Below are 18,501 nucleotides of genomic sequence, written 5' to 3' on the forward strand. Positions count from 1 at the left end.
AACTGGTCTAACATGTTTGGCTCTCGGATCTAATTTCTTCCCTGATGGTGAAGATTACCTTCCTATTACTGATGCTCACAGCTAAATATTTTACAACCAGACGCATTCTGTGAAGTGATTGAGAACTAGACATGAAATGAACAAGATCTACAGAAAATATATTGTATTAACAGTTCATCCAAAAACCACAACAGTGATAAATAATACATTCAGGGTTGGATAAACCATATCACAGCATTAAGAGTCAGTGCAAGCACTATGGTGTGTGGCATTAGGTAGTAGCATAATGTTAGCTAACATTTAAAAAGGTACTAAAAAACAAACACACCAGTAACATCACATTGCCAGACCAAGTGTCCATGTAAATGTGACATTATATTGCTGGTTAGCAAAAGTTCAATAGTTCACCAACACCACAGGGTCAATCACAGTGAATTAACGAGATACTCTACCTAAACAAGTCAACAAATAGTGTGGTCTCTAGGAGTCAAAAAGGGTGGCAGGTAAAAATTGAGAGGTTGCAGAAGAGTTCCCCTCTAGCCCAGCTCTCTCAGTTCCCCTCATAGGGGATGTGCGTTTTGCTTTTCTTCCTCTTCACCTTGCCATTGGATGGGGTGATCCCCAGTGACTCGAGGCGGAAGGGGCGAGGGAGGAGGGATTCAGTGCTGAGTGAGGGGCCGATGTTGGAGCCGCTGGAGGTCAGGTGAGGCGTCCCGTTCCCCTGGGGTGCTGAGTGAACTGCTGCAGGGGAAGAGGTCATCAGTGGGACAACAGCAAATATAGAGCAAAGGATCTGTTGAAGTTAAGTGGGTAGCAGGCTAGATCTTTTTAATGTTTCCAGTAACTGACTTGGACCCTTATAAAACAATTGTATACTAGCAAGCAGTACGTTGGTATTATATGTGGTGCTATAATTGTCACATTTTATTTGAATGTTCATTCCAAAAGTATCTGAGTTGTATTATTTTCTTATAATTTCAGGCACCTCCCCCTTCGACCTGCACACCTTATTAAATACCAATTCATAGTTTGCCTGTTTTTATGTTAACATTAACTACACCTCAGTCACAGTTGTGCTTCTACATCTGCATTGCTTGCTGTTTGGGGTTTTAGACTGGGTTTCTGTATAAGCACTTTATGACATCTGCTGATGTAAAAAAGGGCTTTATAAATACATTTGATTTGAGTTGTAACTCCAGTGACAGTTGAACTCAGATAAGAGTGCCCTCTGCAGTTTTCCGTAAGAAAAAAACCCTATCCATGTATAACATTTACAGTAAGAGCAGTGAAAATGCACTGGGCTGGGCGAGGCTAACATAGTTTATTTGTGTAAATACAGTACATTTTTAGTGAGCAGATCTGCTCTCCCTCCTGTAGCCTGGGCTGTGGGGTCAGGGGAAGGGCCTGTAGCGCCTGGTCTTACCCAGTCCCTTCAGTGGCTCACCGCCCAGCAGCTGGTTGGCTCTCTTAGGCTTGAAGTAGTTGCTGGCAAAGTTCTCGCTGTCGCTGCGGTTCAACATCTCCTTATATCGGTCCTCGTCATCCTGCACAAAACATAGGCAACAATGAGGGACAATAGACATTTTATGTTTTAATTCTCATATCCCATATGGAACGTTTTTAAAAAGATGAGTACCCACCTGAAAGGACTCTCCTGTGTCAGCCACTGAGCTCCTGCATACAGAGAGCCTCTGAGCTGAAGGAGCTACTGCTGAAAGAGAGACGGGACAGAGGATCCACGCAATCTCAACATATAAATCTACACAAAAAGTCCATCCACTAAAAATGTGAACATTAATCCTATCTTCAAAGAAATCCTCACAACATAATTTCTCCCGGTCCTACACTCACCTGATGGCAAGGCCATTTTCTGCACCACCACCTCAGGCAGCCTCCAGGTGGCACCGTCTTCATCCCAGGTGGCCTCCTTCCGCAGGCGGTCCAGGTTGCTGTAGTTGCAGTCACGGCGGACCAGAGGGGCCATGCGCTCCAGCAGTGCCTGCAGCAAATGGCCCTCCCTCTCCAGCCTGCGGACGGTGGCCAGGTAGTCGTTTCTCTCTAGTTCAAACTCCGCCTGCAGGTCCCGGATCTCCAGCTTGGCCGCCTTCAGCTGTGAAATCACATCAGGAGAACACCACTTAAAACTAGACCATACAGGCCTAGGTTTACTCTTAAATCTTATATCTATATCACAGTTCATAATGTATTCTTAACAGAATCAGCAATCAGAATCAATAATAAAAATGTGCAGTAGATAAAGTATTAATCTGGCATTTATTTGCCATGAAGATCCCACCTTGCCCTGGGTGTTCTCTAGGAGCCGACTCTTAGCATGGACCTCTTCCTGGATGGAGTCATAGACATTGAGCATCACATTGTCACTCTCCTCACGGTTCTCTGCCAGAGCCTCAATCAGCTGCTTCTTCCTCTGGTCTGCCAGGGTCTTCCTCTGTCGGTGTCTCTGCTGTAACTCCTTGTTCCGAGCCTGCTCCCCTCCCACCACTTCCTGCTCCAACTGCTGCAGCCTGGAGACAGGACAGGGCACCAAGTCACACTATCTCACCACTGGACATGATGTTATACAAAGGGTATATTGTGGGTGTGTGGTCACTCACCTCTCGAGGACATGCTTCTGGTCCAGAGGGCCTGGGGTGCCAATGGGAGGGGAGTCTGCATTCTCCTCCCCCTCAGACTCTGTCTGAACACTGGTTACCTGGCGAGATGTCTGTGTCTGGCTCACCTACAAGAAGAGAAGTTACACACGTCATTAAAGGGACCGCTCCATTCTGATGTGTACTACTACAAAATGCATGCATAACCTGTTATCCACAAGTACTGGGAACTTGAGGCATGTGTACCTTGGCCAGGGCTGGTTCCAAATCCGCATGCTCATGTGGGGCAGCAGTGACACAGCATGATTCCTCCTCAAGAGCTTGTTTCATTAGAATGGGGATCTCTGACTCTAGGCAATGAGAAAACAAGGCATAGTATCATGTAAAGTACTAGAGCAACATCTATACACTTGAGTGCTAAAGGTATTTATCTTAATAAAATATATTATTAAAATCCTTGGCTATGGTTGTCTAACTGTGTGATAATGAATTGGTTGGTTATTCTAATGTAGACAGGAATGTTGTAACGGTACCAGCCGTGGTAATATTGTGCCCTCTGCTGGCCCTAGACTTCTCTAGACTGGACAGCTTGGTCTCATATGAAGAGCGCAGAACAGCTATGTCTTCCTGTAGCTTGGCCTTGGACTCCTGCTCAGCGTTATACTCAGCCTGAAGCCTGGCCAGCTTCTCCTCGTATTCCTGGAGGTCACAATTAGGTCAGTTCATCTACCCCTCCCACTCAACAGCCTCTCAGTCAACTAACCCAGTGGAAGAGTACCCTACCCACCTCTTTAATCTTCTCCTTCTCCCCCTCAGTACTGCTAGACTGTGGCCTTGATGGACCAGCAGAAGTCCCCGCAGACAACTGACCAGCCAGAAGCGCTGATGAAAATGGTACAATTGAGAATAATCAAATTTTAGACTAGACATAATAACCTAGCAGTTTGATCTTCTATGTGAAAACTCTTACTCTCAATGGTAAGACAAAGTGTGGAGAAAAACATGGTTCTCACATGACAGGTTGCCACTGCCCAGCTGGCCAGAGATGAGGGCGCGTAGTTGCTTGATTTCTTCCTGATACTCTCGGAGCAGGGCATCCTTGGGGTCCTCATTGATGCGGGGCCTGTTCTGGATGTTCTTGGCCCTGTTGGCGTAGCGCAGGGTGCTCAGGCTCTCCTCATAGTTGTTGTCTGCAGGCGAGAGGCAGGCCACCATCAGGGTGCGCGTGTTCCCTCCCAGGGAGTCTTGCAGCAGCCGGGTCAGCTTGGAGTCTCGGTAGGGGATGTGTTTGGAGCGGCCATCCACCAGGGCAGAGATGACGTTGCCCAGAGCCGACAGGGACAGATTGATCTTGGTGGCCTCACGGAGCCGCTCCCCGGTGGCACCAGTCTTAGACTGCCTCTCACTGCCTGCCAGGTCCACCAGGTTCAGTTTTCCAGCACGCAGGTGGTCCTCGCCAGCTGAATCTGAGACCACAGGACACAGACAGTGAATGTTTGGCCTCAAAGCCAAGTGCTAACACAGACAAGAACACGCATTATGGTTGAGTTAGCTGTCATAATCTGCCATACTAGTTCCTCTCCCTTCTTTTGGACCCTGAGATCTAGTGCAGTGCATTCGGAAAGTATTCAGACCCCTTCTCCTTTTCCACCTTTTGTTACATTACAGCCTTATTCTAAATTTGATTAAATTAACTTTTTTCCTCATCAATCTACACACAATGCGCCATAATGACAAAGCAAAAACAGTTTTTTTGGAATTCTTGCAAATGTTATAAAATAAAAAACAGAAATACCTTATTTACATTAGTATTCAGACCCTTTGCTATGAGGCTCAAAATTGAGCTCAGGTGCATCCTGTTTCCATTGATCACCCTTGAGATGTTTCCACAACTTGATTGGCGTCCGTCCACCTGTGGTAAATTCCATTGATTGGACATGATTTGGAATGGCACAAACCTGTCTATATACGCCCCCACAGTTGACAGTGCATGTCAAAGCAAAAACTATGCCATGAGGATGAAGGAATTGTCCAAAGACCCCCGAGACAGGAGTGTGTCAAGGCACAGATCTGGGGAAGGATACTGGAGCACTGAAGGTCCCCAAGAACACAGTGGCCTCCATCATTCTTAAATGGAAGAAGTTTGGAACCACCGAGACTCTTCCTTGAGCTGGCTGCCCAGCCAAACTGAGCAATCAGGGGAGAAGGGCCTGAGTCAGGGAGGTGACCAAGAACCCGATGGTCACTCTGACAGTGCTCCAGAGGGACAACCATCTCTGCAGCAGTTCACCAATCAGGCCTTTATGGAGAGTGACCAAACGGAAGCCACTCCTCAGTAAAATCGCTGGCAAAGGGGCGTCAACAAAGCACTGAGTAAAGGGTCTGAATACTTATGTAAATGTGAAATTTCAGTTTTGTATTTTTTATAAGTTTGCAAAAATGTCTAAAAACATGTTTTTGCTTTGTCACTAAAGGGTATTTATTGTATGTCGATTGATGAGGGGGAAAAACTATTTCATAAATTTTAGAATAAGTCTTTAACATAACAAAATGTTGAAAAAGTCAAGGGGACTGAATACTTTCCAAATGCACTGTATATAAGGTTTAGCTTGTCAATCATTGTGTACAACATTGGCAGCTAACAGCTGAATTGCAGCCCATAGGGTGGAAGTCGGAAGTTTACAAACACTTATTTTGGAGTCATTAAAATTTGTTTTCAACCACTCCACAAATTTCTTGTTAACAAACAATAGTTATGGCAAGTCGGTTAGGACATCTACTTCGTGCATGACACAGGTAATTTTTCCAACAACTGTTTACAGACAGATTATTTCACTTATAATTCACTGTATCACAATTCCAGTGGGTCAGACGTTTACATACATTAAGTTGACTGTGCCTTTAAACAGCTTGGAAAATTCCAGAAAATTATGTCATGGCTTTAGAAGCTTCTGATAGGCTAATTGACATCATTTGAGTCATTTGGAGGTGTACCTGTGGATGCATTTCAAGGCCTACCTTAAAACTCTGTGCCTCTTTGCTTGACATCATGGGAAAATCAAAAGAAATCAGCCAAGACCTCAGAAAAATAACTGTAGACCTCCACAAGTCTGGTTCATCCTTGGGAGCAATTTCCAAACGCCTGAAGGTACCATGTTCATCTGTACAAACAATAGTATTGAAGTATAAACACCATGGGACCACGCAATCGTCATACCACTCAGGAAGGAGACGTGTTCTGTCTCCTAGAGATGAACGTACTTTGGTGTGAAAAGTGCAAATCAATCCCAGAATAACAGCAAAGAACCTTCTGAAGACGCTCGAGGAAACAGGTACAAAAGTATCTATATCCACAGTAAAACGAGTCCTATATCAACATAACTTGAAAGGCCGCTCAGCAAGGAAGAAGACACTGCTCCAAAACCGCCATAAAAAAGGGGGAGGCTTGCAAGCCGAAGAACACCATCCAAACCGTGAAGCACGGGGGGTGGCAGCATCATGTTGTGGGTGTGCTTTGCTGCAGGAGGGATTGGTGCACTTCACAAAATAGATGGCATCATGAGGAAAGAAAATGATGTGGATATATTGAAGCAACATCTCAAGACATCAGTCAGGAAGGTAAAGCTTAGTCGCAAATGTGTCTTCCAAATGGACAATGACGACAGGCATACTTCCAAAGTTGTGGCAAAATGGCTTAAGGACAACAAAGTCAAGGTATTGGAGTGGCCATCACAAAGCTCTGAACTCAATCCTATAGAAAATGTGTGGGGAGAACTGAAAAAGCTTGTGCGAGCAAGAAGGCCTACAAACCTGACTCAGTTACAGCTCTGTCAGGAGGAATGGGCCAAAATTCACCCAACTTATTGTGGGAAGCTTGTGGAAGGCTACCCGAAACGTTTGACCCAAGTTAAACAATTTAAAGGCAATGCTACCAAATTCTAATTGAGTTTATGTAAACTTCTGACCCACTGGGAATGTGATGACAGAAATAAAGCTGAAATAGATCATTCTCTCTAATATTATTTCATTTCACATTCTTAAAATAAAGTGGTGATCCTAACTGACCTAAGCCAGGGACTTTTTACTAGGATTAAATGTCAGGAATTGTGAAAAACTGAGTTTAAATGTATTTGGCTAAGGTGTATGTAAACTTCCGACTTCAACTGTATGTAAATATACAGTACCAGTCAAAAGTTTGGACACACCTACTCATTCCAGGGTTTTTCTTTATTTTTACTATTTTCTACATTGTAGAATAATAGTGAAGACATCAAAACTATGAAATAACACATTTGGAATCATGTAGTAATCAAAAAAGTGTTAATCAAACCAAACGTCAATCTAGAAAATGTCAATAACTTTTAAAGTTTCTTCAAGTTCAGTCGCAAAAACCATCAGGCGCGACGATGAAACTGGCTCCCATGAGGACCGCCACAGGAAAGGAAGACCCAGAGTTACCTCTGTCGCATAGGATAAGTTAGAGTTAACTGTACTTCAGACTGCAGCCCAAATACATGCTTCACAGCATTCAAGTAACAGACACATCTCAACATACACTGTTCAGAGGAGACTGCGTGAATCAGGCCTTCATGGTCAAATTGCTGGAAAGAAACCACTACTAAAGGACAGCAATAATAAGAAGAGACTTGCTTGGGCCAAGAAACACAAGCAATGGACATTAGACCGGTGGAAATCTGTCCTTTAGTCTGATGAGTCTGAATAAGAGATTTTTGGTTCCAACCGCCATGTCTTTGTGAGATGCAGAGAAGGTGAGCGGATGACCTCCGTGTGTGTGGTTCCCACCATGAAGCATAGAGGAGGAGGTGTGATGGTGCTTTGCTGGTGACACTGTCTGTGATGTATTTAGAATTCAAGGCACACTTAACCAGCATGGCTACCACTGCATTCTGCAGCGATACGCCATCCCATCTGGTTTGCGCTTTGTAGGACTATCCTTTGTTTTTCAACAGGAAAATGATCCAACACACCTCCAGGCTGTGTAAGGGCTATTTGACCAAGAAGGAGAGTGATGGAGTGCTCCATCAGATGACCTGGTCTCCACAAACGACCGACCTCAACCCAATTGAGATGGTTTGGGATGAGTTGGACCGCAGAGTGAAGGAAAAGCAGCCAACATGTGCTCAGCATATGTGGGAACTCCTTCAAGACGGTTGGAAAAGCGTTCCAGGTGAAGCTGGTTGAGAGAATGCCAAAAGTGCAAAGCTTTTATCAGCAAAGGGTGGCTACTTTGAAAAATCTAAAACATAAAATATATTTGGATATATTTAACACTTTTTTGGTTAGTACATGATTCCATCTGTGTTATTTTATAGTTTTGATGTCATCACTATTATTCTACAATGTAGAAAATAGTAAAGAATAAAGAAAAACCCTTGAATGAGTAGGTGTGTCCAAACTTTTGATTGGTACTGTAGCTAAATTAAGAAATTAAGAAATGTGATAGTTAATAGTCATTGAGAGAGGGAGGGAATATGATGTCACATCCAGGGGGAAGCCTTTGAGACTAGGTCAGAGTAAAATACATGTCCTCTGAGAGTAATTGAACAAGGCACCTTGCAGCAACTGGTCTCCATTGGTAGTACGCCAGCTACTCCACGATCACAACCAATATGCAGAATAGTATGTTATGTACACTGAGTGTACAAAACATTAGGAACACCTTCCTAATTTTGAGTTGCATCCCCTTTTGCACTCAGAACAACCTCAATTCGTCAGGGCATGGACTCCACAAGGTGTCGAAAGAATTCGACATGGATGCTGCTCCATGTTGATGCCGATGCTTCCCACAGTTGTGTCAAGTTGGCTGGCGGTCCTTTGGGTGGTGGACCATTCTTGACACACATGGGAAACTGTTGAGCATGAAAAACCTACCAGCTTTGCAGTTCTTGACACTATGAAACCGGCGTGCCTGGCAGCTGCTACCATACCTGTTCAAAGGCGCTTAAATCTTTTGTCTTGCCCTTTCACCCTCTGAATGGCACATATACACAATCCATGTCTCAATTGTCTTAAGACTTATACATCCTTCTTTAACTGGTCTCCTCCCCTTCATCTACACTGATTGAAGTGGATTTAACAAGTGATTTAAGAGATCATAGGTTTCACCTGTTCAGTCTCATGGAAAGAGCCAATGTTCCTAATGTTTCACTCACTGAACAGTTTATTAGGTACACTAATCTAGTACTGGGTCGGACCCTCCTTAACTCATAACAGGATGCAGCCACCACTATGCTTGAAAATATGGAGAGTGGTACTCAGTAATGTGTTGTATTGGAATTGCCCCAAACATAACACTTGTTATACCATGAAATTGTTGAATACTCCTTTCTGATTAGCTTGAAGGGCATTCTAGGGCGTGCATTATTTCCCACAGTAGAATTGAATGGCTATAGTTCATTTTTACATGTTTTGTTTGAGCTGCTTTTGAAAGTAAGTCGGATTGAAAACAGTATTGTTGAATTCGGATTTTCATAATAGCAAGCTAGGACTGATGATTTGTTTAGCTAAACTAACAAGTCTCTTTGTTTGGTTACCACAGCAACTAGTACTTTAGCTATCTAGTAAACTTGCTAGCTACTTCAATGGACTTTGAACACATTTCTACAGGCAAATTAACACATTTCTAGTGGCAAATGTGTTAATAGTATAAAAGGGATAATCAACTCGGGGCTCTATGCGTTCCCTGGAAAATAATGCAACTCCTTGGAAGCTCAGTTCCTCTCCGCGTGCGCGTCATGGAACACACATTCCACATCGTTCATTCTTTTCCATAGAACGCATAGGTTAGTATTGTGGAGTAACTACAACGTCGTTGAGACATCCTCAGTTTTTTCCTATCACAGCCATTAAACTCTGTAATGGTTTTAAAGTCACCATTAGCAACATGGTGAAATCCCTGAGACGTTTTCTTCCTCTCCGGCACCTGAGTTAAGAAAGACACCCTGTATCTTTGTAGTGACTGGGTGTATTGAGACACCATCTAAAGTGTAAATAATAACTTCACAATGCTCAAAGGGACATTCAATGTCAGCTTATTTTACCAATCTACCAATAGGTGCCCTTCTTTGTGAGGCATTGGAAAACCTCCCTGGTCTTTGTGGTTGAATATGTGTTTGAAATTCACTGCTTGACTGAGGAACCTTACAGATAATTGTATGTGTGGGGTACAGAGATTAGGTACTCATTAAAAAAATAATGTTAAACACTATTATTGCACACAGAGTGAGTCCATGCAACTTATTGTTACTTGTTTTGCAAATGTTTACTGCTGAATTTATTGAGGATTGCCATAACAAAGGGGTTGAATACTTATTGACTCAAGACATTTCATCTTTTCATTTGTTATTCATTTGTAAAAATGTGTGTACATTTTTTCCCCACTATGACATTATGGGGTATTGTGTGTAGGCCAGTGACCAAAAATCTAAATTGGATCCATTTTAAATTCAGGCTGTAACAACAAAATGTGGAAAAAGTCAAGGGGTGTGAATACTTTCTGAAGGCTCTGTATATGGTTTTTGAGGTTATTTATGCAGCTGATAGGTCTGTTTTAGTTCCATGGATCGCAAAGAGACAGAAATATGACTCAACATTCCAGCCTCCTCACTAGTTTCTGTTTAACTCACTGAATATGTGTGTATTAGTGGCACATCTGTAGAGGCAGGTTGTGAATGACTGAGTTTGTGTGTGTTGATGCACAGACAGAGGGGTGATCTCACCTGTGTTGCAGATCTCCATGTGAATGGTAAAGATTGAGTGGGAGCGGGAGGAGTCCTTGTTCATCAGGGTGTAGCCCACAGATCGATTCCCCCAGCCCTGCACCATAATGCGCTCACACTCCCCCACGCTGTGCACTGTGTGCAAGGAGAGGTCTCGCACATATACACCATGCTCTGGGTGCTCCTTCAGCTGACATCCGACAACAAGCACATGCACACAAACAACAAACCTGTCATCATATGAGGACACATTAACAAACTCACAAACAGGCACACACTTCGCTGTCCTGTCCCCATGGTAACAACCATTGTGCCGGAAATACAAATGCCCACTGCACAATGAAGCGGTTCCTTTCCTATCATCCCATGGCAAGAAACAACCTCTATGTCAGAAACATAAATGTGCACTACTTAAAAAATGAATACCCCTCTAATATTCTGGTACTATGCTTTCTTACCTCCATTTTCTGTTTGGTGTCATTTCCCAAAAGGTCTCGGATTTCTTCATTGTAGATCTCTAAGTAGGAAGCCCTCACCAGGAACTTTGTATTTTCTGCACACTATCTTACACAGAAGACAACTAATGAATAAGAACCTATTCTTGAGAGGAAACACTTGATAATGAAGCACATTCATGTGACCTACAGTAATACAACCTGGCCACTCAAATAGGCCCTGCCAGTCATACAAAGGCCTTGTCTGAGGTCAGCTTTTCCAACCACAGCAATTCTAAAAATAATGATCCCCACCAACTTATCCTTGGTGGCATTACAATATTGAAGGTGAAGACTGTACCTGAATGCTCTCGAAGATGTGCTCAAAGGCCCTTGGGATGACCCCTCTCTGGGCTGCTGGCTCAGATACCCCCTGCATGGTGAAGGACTTGCCACTTCCAGTCTGGCCATATGCAAAAATTGTTCCATTGTACCCTTCAGTCACACCCTGTCAGTAGAAAGAACAGTCTGTTTGCATCAACCATCACATTTTCATCACATTCAGTGCAAAGACAAATGTACATGCTTGTAGACTTTTTTAAGCAATATATGCCGATATGCTTACAATTAATTTCAGCAGTAGATTGATAGCAGCCTCTTCTCTAAATGATGAGCTCCAAGGTCATTAGCAAGGGGATATACTGTAGCTTAGGTGGCAGTGGCACACTTGGTTTCCTAACTGTGACATGTATTTCGTTTCACATCTCTACTGGAGGTGTCCAATAACCTAAACCAAAATCAAGTTGTGGAAATGTAGTAGGATTTATTGTAGGCCTACCTCAACCAAAGGGTAGGCGATCTCGTTGTACATCTGCTCAGTGGTTTGGCCAATGAAGTAGGTTCCATCAAAGGTGAATTGTTTTGGTGGCTCCTCCTTCGCCCCTGGCTTCTTGATCAAACACTGACACCTACTCGTCTCTACTGATACTACCATCTTACAATTCAGGATTTGCTCCCTATCATTCATCGGCCGACACCTGACCACTACCTTCACTGCCTCTGAAGCCATTTTTGCCTCTGTCTTCTTGGTATGTCTGATATCAGGCAAGCACTGGTGACAAGTTAGCAAGGCAGTCTGACACCAATGTTTGTCTATAAGAATTATCTCTTGATATTGGCAACAAACGTCAATATCATCATTGATATTATTGGCTACCAATGTCAACATCAATCATCAGTTGTTGAATCCATTTCAGGCATTGTGCAAGCTAGCGGCAAGAAACCATAATTGTCGTTACAATAGTTTAGATTACTGTTCATTTGTAGCTAAACAATTAATCTCACTGGCAGCTATGACATACTTCATGCAGCTGACATACTATCTGATCAAAATAGTAAAGTCTAACATCAACCTGTTGATCTGGTCACAGAAGCAGGATAGCAAATCAGCATGATATAGTCAGTAGCTAAACTAGCTATTTCACATTGACCAAGTATCAAAGCAAACACAACCTGTAACATTACCGACGTTAGCTAACATATCAGGCCGCTTATCGGTTGGATTGGCAGATGACATGTCCTTCAATGAATACAATCCGTGCACAAAAACAAAACAAAACTGCTAAACAGAGACTATTAGATCGCCCGCTCGCTCTGTCTGTCTGTCTTCCCACGGCGTTCCAAGTTGCTAGGCAACCACACACTTCTGCGATCAAACCACTTCATGTTATAAGTGCCCAGAAGAATCGTCCAATCTTCCAAATCTACCCAAAACAACAGATTTAGATCAAGTTCATAGAAATATGTGTTCATTTATGCATATGTACAGTACCCGTCACACCTACGTTCTACATTGTAAAAAAAAATTGTGAATACATCAAAACTATAAAATAGCACATATGGAATCATGTACCAACCGAACAAGTGTTAAACAAATCCAAATATATTTTAGATTTTAGATTCTTCTAAGTAGCTGCCCTTTGCCTTGATGACAGCTTTGCACACTCTTGGCATTCTCCCAACCAGCTTCATGAGGAATGCTTTTCCAACAGTCTTGAAGGAGTTCTCACATATGCATATGCATATGCTGAGTACTTGTTGGCTGCTTTTCCTTCACTCTGCGGTCCAACTCATCCCAAACCATCATCTCAATTGGGTTGAGGTCGGGTGACTGTGGAGGCCAAGTCATCTGATGCAGCACTCCATCACTCTCCTTGTTGATTATATAGCCCTTACACAGACTGGAGGTGGGTTTTTGGTCATTGTCCTGTTGAAAACAAATGATAGTCCCACTAAGCGCAAACCAGATGGGATGGCGTATCGCTGCAGATTGCTGTGGTAGCCATGCTGGTTAAGTGTGCCTTGAATTCTAAGTAACTCACTGACAGTGTCACCCCCACACCATAGTAGTAGTTTATTTGCAGCAATTCAACCATGAAGGCCTGATTCACGCGGTCTCCTCTGAACAGTTGATGTTGAGATATGTCTGTTACTTGAACTCTGTGAAGTATATATTTGGGCTGTATTCTGAGGTGCAGTTAACTCTAATGATATCCTCTGCTGCGGGAGGTAACTCTGGGTCTTCCTTTTCTGTGACAGTCCTTATGAAAGCCAGTTTCATCATAATGCTTGATGGTTTTTGCGACTGCACTTGAAGAAACTTTAAAAGTACTTGACATTTTCTGGATTGACTGACATTCATGTCTTAAAGTAATGATGGGCTGTCGTTTCTCTTTGCTTATTTGAGCTTTTCTTGCCATAATATGGTCTTGGTCTTTTCCCAAATAGGGCTATCTTCTGTATACCACCCCGTCCTTGTCACAACACAATTTATTGGCTCAAACGCATTAAGAAGGAAAGAAATTCCACAAATGTACTTTTAACAGGGCACACCTGTTAATTGAAATGCATTCCAGATGACTACCTCATGAAGCTGTTTGAGAGAATGCCAAGAGTGTGCAAAGCTGTCATCAAGGCAAAGGGTGGCTACTTTGAATAATCTCAAATCTAAATATATTTGGATTTGTTTAACACTTTTTTCATTACTATATGATTCCATGTGTTATTTCATAGTTTTGATGTCTTCACTATTATTCTACAATGTAGAAAATAGTCAAATAAAGAAAAACCCTGGAATGAGTGCTACTGTATACAATAGTGGTTCCCAAAACTTTTTATAGTCCAGTACCCCTTCAAACATTCAACCTCCAGCTGCGTACCCCCTCTTGCACCAGTGTCAGCGCACTCTCAAATGTAGTTTTTTTGCCACCGTTGTAAGCCTGCCACACACACACACTATACGATACCTTTATTAAACATAAGAATGTGTGTGTTTTTTTCACAACCCGGCTCGTGGGAAGTGGCTCTTATAGGACCAGGGCATCAATAATAATCATTCATAATTTCTCTTTATTTAACAATCTTACATATAAAACCTTATTTGTTCATCGAAAATTGTGAATAACTCACCACAGGTTAATGAGAAGAGTGTGCTTGAAAGGATGCACATAACTCTGGAATGTTGGGTTGTATTCGAGAGAGTCTCACACTTAAATCATTTTCCACACACAGTCTGTGCCTGTATTTAGTTTTCATGCTAGTGAGGGCCGAGAATCCACTCTCACATACAGTGCCTTGCGAAAGTATTCGGCCCCCTTGAACTTTGCGACCTTTTGCCACATTTCAGGCTTCAAACATTAAGATATAAAACTGTATTTTTTTGTGAAGAATCAACAACAAGTGGGACACAATCATGAAGTGGAACGACATTTATTGGATATTTCAAACTTTTTTAACAAATCAAAAACAGAAAAATTGGGCATGCAAAATTATTCAGCCCCCTTAAGTTAATACTTTGTAGCGCCACCTTTTGCTGCGATTACAGCTGTAAGTCGCTTGGGGTATGTCTCTATCAGTTTTGCACATCGAGAGACTGACATTTTCTCCCATTCCTCCTTGCAAAACAGCTCGAGCTCAGTGAGGTTGGATGGAGAGCATTTGTGAACAGCAGTTTTCAGTTCATTCCACAGATTCTCGATTGGATTCAGGTCTGGACTTTGACTTGGCCATTCTAACACCTGGATATGTTTATTTTTGAACCATTCCATTGTAGATTTTGCTTTATGTTTTGGATCATTGTCTTGTTGGAAGACAAATCTCCGTCCCAGGTCTTTTGCAGACTACATCAGGTTTTCTTCCAGAATGGTCCTGTATTTGGCTCCATCCATCTTCCCATCAATTTTAACCATCTTCCCTGTCCCTGCTGAAGAAAAGCAGGCCCAAACCATGATGCTGCCACCACCATGTTTGACAGTGGGGATGGTGTGTTCAGGGTGTTGCTTTTATGCCAAACATAACATTTTGCATTGTTGCTGAAAAGTTCAATTTTGGTTTCATCTGACCAGAGCACCTTCTTCCATATGTTTGGTGTGTCTCCCAGGTGGCTTGTGGTAAACTTTAAACAACACTTTTTATGGATATCTTCAAGAAATGGCTTTCTTCTTGCCACTCTTCCATAAAGGCCAGATTTGTGCAATATACGACTGATTGTTGTCCTATGGAAAGAGTCTCCCACCTCAGCTGTAGATCTCTGCAGTTCATCCAGAGTGATCATGGGCCTCTTGGCTGCATCTCTGATCAGTCTTCTCCTTGTATGAGCTGAAAGTTTAGAGGGACGGCCAGGTCTTGGTAGATTTGCAGTGGTCTGATACTCCTTCCATTTCAATATTATCGCTTGCACAGTGCTCCTTGGGATGTTTAAAGCTTGGGAAATCTTTTTGTATCCAAATCCGTCTTTAAACTTCTTCACAACAGTATCTCGGACCTGCCTGGTGTGTTTCTTGTTCTTCATGATGCTCTCTGCGCTTTTAACGGACCTCTGAGACTATCACAGTGCAGGTACATTTATACGGAGACTTGATTACACACAGGTGGAATGTATTTATCATCATTAGTCATTTAGGTCAACATTGGATCATTCAGAGATCCTCACTGAACTTCTGGAGAGAGTTTGCTGCACTGAAAGTAAAGGGGCTGAATAATTTTGCACACCCAATTTTTCAGTTTTTGATTTGTTAAAAAAGTTTGAAATATCCAATAAATGTCGTTCCACTTCATGATTGTGTCCCACTTGTTGTTGATTCTTCACAAAAAAACAGTTTTATATCTTTATGTTTGAAGCCTGAAATGAGGCACAAGGTCGCAAAGTTCAAGGGGGCCAAATACTTTCGCAAGGCACTGTAGGTACATGGTTGCAAAGGGAATTAGCGACTTAACAGCGCGGTTTTCCAAAGCAGGATACTCTGAGCACAGCCCGATCCATAAATCTGTCAGTGGCTTCTGATTAAAAAACATTTTCACAGAACTGCTTGTTGCAATTTTGATGAGGCTCCCTTGTTCAGATATCGGTAAGTGGACTTGAGGCAGGGGATGAAAGGGATAACGAATCCAGTTGTTTGTGTAATTAACTCACTCAGGTGCATCACTGTATCACATTTGACATTGTCTGTAAGCTTGAGTTAATTTGCGCACAACAAATCATACAACGATGGAAAGACCTGTGTGTTGTGCAGACAAAGAGCTCCAACTTCTTAATCATAGCCTCAGTTTTGTCCCGCACAGTTGCGGAGCGTCACTGTAATCCTAGATTCAGATCCTTCAGGCGAGAAAAAACATCACCCAGGTAGGCCAGTCGTGTGAGAAACTCATCTTGCAAACGGTCAGACAAATGAAAATGATTGTAACGGCTGTCTTGGGTGGAAGAAGGAAAGGACCAAAGCGCAGCGTGGTTAGTGTTCATCTTTTTAATAAACAACTGAACACTTCAAAACAACAGTGACAACCAAAACAGTTCTATCTGGTGCAGCCACACAAAGACTGAAAATAACCACCCACAAAACACAATAGAAAACAGGCTACCTAAATATGGTTCTCAATCAGGGACCACGATTGACAGCTGCCTCTGATTGAGAACCATATCAGGCCAAACACAGAAATAGAAAATCATAGAAAAACTAACATAGACAACCCACCCAACTCACGCCCTGACCATACTAAAACATAAGACAAAACAAAGAAACTAAGGTCAGAACGTGACAATGATGGTCAGTAAAGAAAACTTTAAGCTTTTCTCTAAATAAAAAAAAAATGGGTCAATGTCACGCCCTGGCCATAGAGAGGCTTTTTATTCTCTATTTTGGTTAGGCCAGGGTGTGACTAGGGTGGGCATTCTATGCTATTTTGTCTATGTTTTTCTTCTATGTTTTGTATTTCTGGTTTTGGCCTGGTGTGGTTCCCAATCAGAGGCAGCTGTCAATCGTTGTCTCTGATTGAGAACCATACTTAGGCAGCCTGTTTTCCCACTATGCGTTGTGGGTAGTTATTTTCTGTTTAGTGTGTTTTGCACATGACAGAGCTGGTTTGGGTGTTCTTTTGTTGCTTGTTTGATAATGTTCAGTTTTACCATTAAAATGATGAACACTTACCACGCTGCACCTTGGTCCTAACCTTCTTCCACCAATGAAAATCATTACAGTCAATACTTTGCCCCTTGACAACCAGCGCACTTCTGATTGTTGTAAAAGCGTTACATGGTCGCTGCCCATATCATTGCATAGTGCAGAAAATACATGAGAGTTCAGGGACCTTGCTTTAACAAAGTTAACCATTTTCACTGTAGTGTCTCCAAAACATCTTTCAAGCTGTCAGGCCATTCCCTTGGCAGCAAGAGCCTCTTGGTGGATGCTGCAGTGTACTCACCAAGTGGTGTCGGGAGCAACTGCTTGCACGCGCATTACCACTCAACTATGTCTCCCTGTCATGGCTTTTGCGCCATCAGTACAGATACCCAACACATCTTGACCACCAAAGTCCATTTGATGTCACAAAGCTGTCCAGTATTTAAAAAGTATCCTCTCCTGTTGTCCTGGTTTCCAGTAGTTTGCAGAAGAGGATGGCTTCCTTAATTGACCCCCCACAAACATAACGGACATATACCAGGAGCTGTGCCAGGCCCAACACATCTGTTGACTCATCCAGCTATAACGCATAGAATTCACTGGCTTGTATGCAAAGCAGTAATTGTTTCAAAACATCTCCTGTGTCATGAAACAGTGTTTGATGAAAACATAATCTGTACAGTTTTTTTTGCCTTTTCCAACCAGCATTGTCCCAGCCATATCCGCAGCAACAGTAAGAATTAAGTCCTCCACAATAGCATGGGGCTTGCCTGTCCTAGCCACTTGGTAGCTCACCATTAATGGTATCTGTTATTTTTATACATGTCTTACTACTCGAAAGTTGTCTTAATTCTCTCTCAAAAAACTCCCGTGGCTTATTTTTCAAATTGGCATGTTTTGTTTCTAAATATCTGCACAAGAGTGAAGGTTTCATTGAGTTGTGGGATAGTACTTTTGCACATATAACACACTGTGGCTGAGGAAAGGCACTACTCCCAATATAAGTGAACCCCAAATCAATGTAGTTCTCATCATATTTGTGCCTCTTCAATGGTCCAACGTCCCGGTCTGTTGTTTGATGCTTTCCCGGGTAAGGGGGCAGTAGCTCTTCGGCTGCATCAGATTCACAACTGCAAGTGTCCATGCTAGCTGGGCTAACAACAAATGTAGAATTACTGATGCTAGCATTGGAGGTTCTCGTGGAAGCAGAACAACTTGTGTAGTCAACTTTTGCAGGTGTATAACTGCTGGTAGTAGCAGT

At 42.6% G+C, this 18,501-nt stretch overlaps 1 protein-coding gene across 1 annotated transcript; it reads right to left on the minus strand.

Moving 5' to 3' along the window:
- Positions 1-148: 148 nt before the first annotated feature.
- kif17 (kinesin family member 17) lies at positions 149-11,926 on the minus strand. The gene is made up of 14 exons (XM_021609705.3): positions 11,624-11,926; positions 11,147-11,293; positions 10,810-10,911; positions 10,352-10,541; positions 3,626-4,078; positions 3,400-3,494; positions 3,146-3,311; positions 2,859-2,962; positions 2,616-2,740; positions 2,297-2,525; positions 1,852-2,110; positions 1,641-1,711; positions 1,424-1,544; positions 149-741 (listed from the first exon to the last, which is right to left on the minus strand). Exons 1-14 carry the CDS (start codon positions 11,852-11,854, stop codon positions 551-553), a joined length of 2,484 nt encoding a protein of 827 aa, XP_021465380.3. The 5' UTR covers positions 11,855-11,926; the 3' UTR covers positions 149-550.
- Positions 11,927-18,501: the final 6,575 nt, after the last annotated feature.

Source organism: Oncorhynchus mykiss, chromosome 7 (assembly GCF_057628025.1).
Source record: "Oncorhynchus mykiss isolate SJ-2025 chromosome 7, ASM5762802v1, whole genome shotgun sequence".
Classification (NCBI taxonomy): domain Eukaryota; kingdom Metazoa; phylum Chordata; class Actinopteri; order Salmoniformes; family Salmonidae; genus Oncorhynchus; species Oncorhynchus mykiss.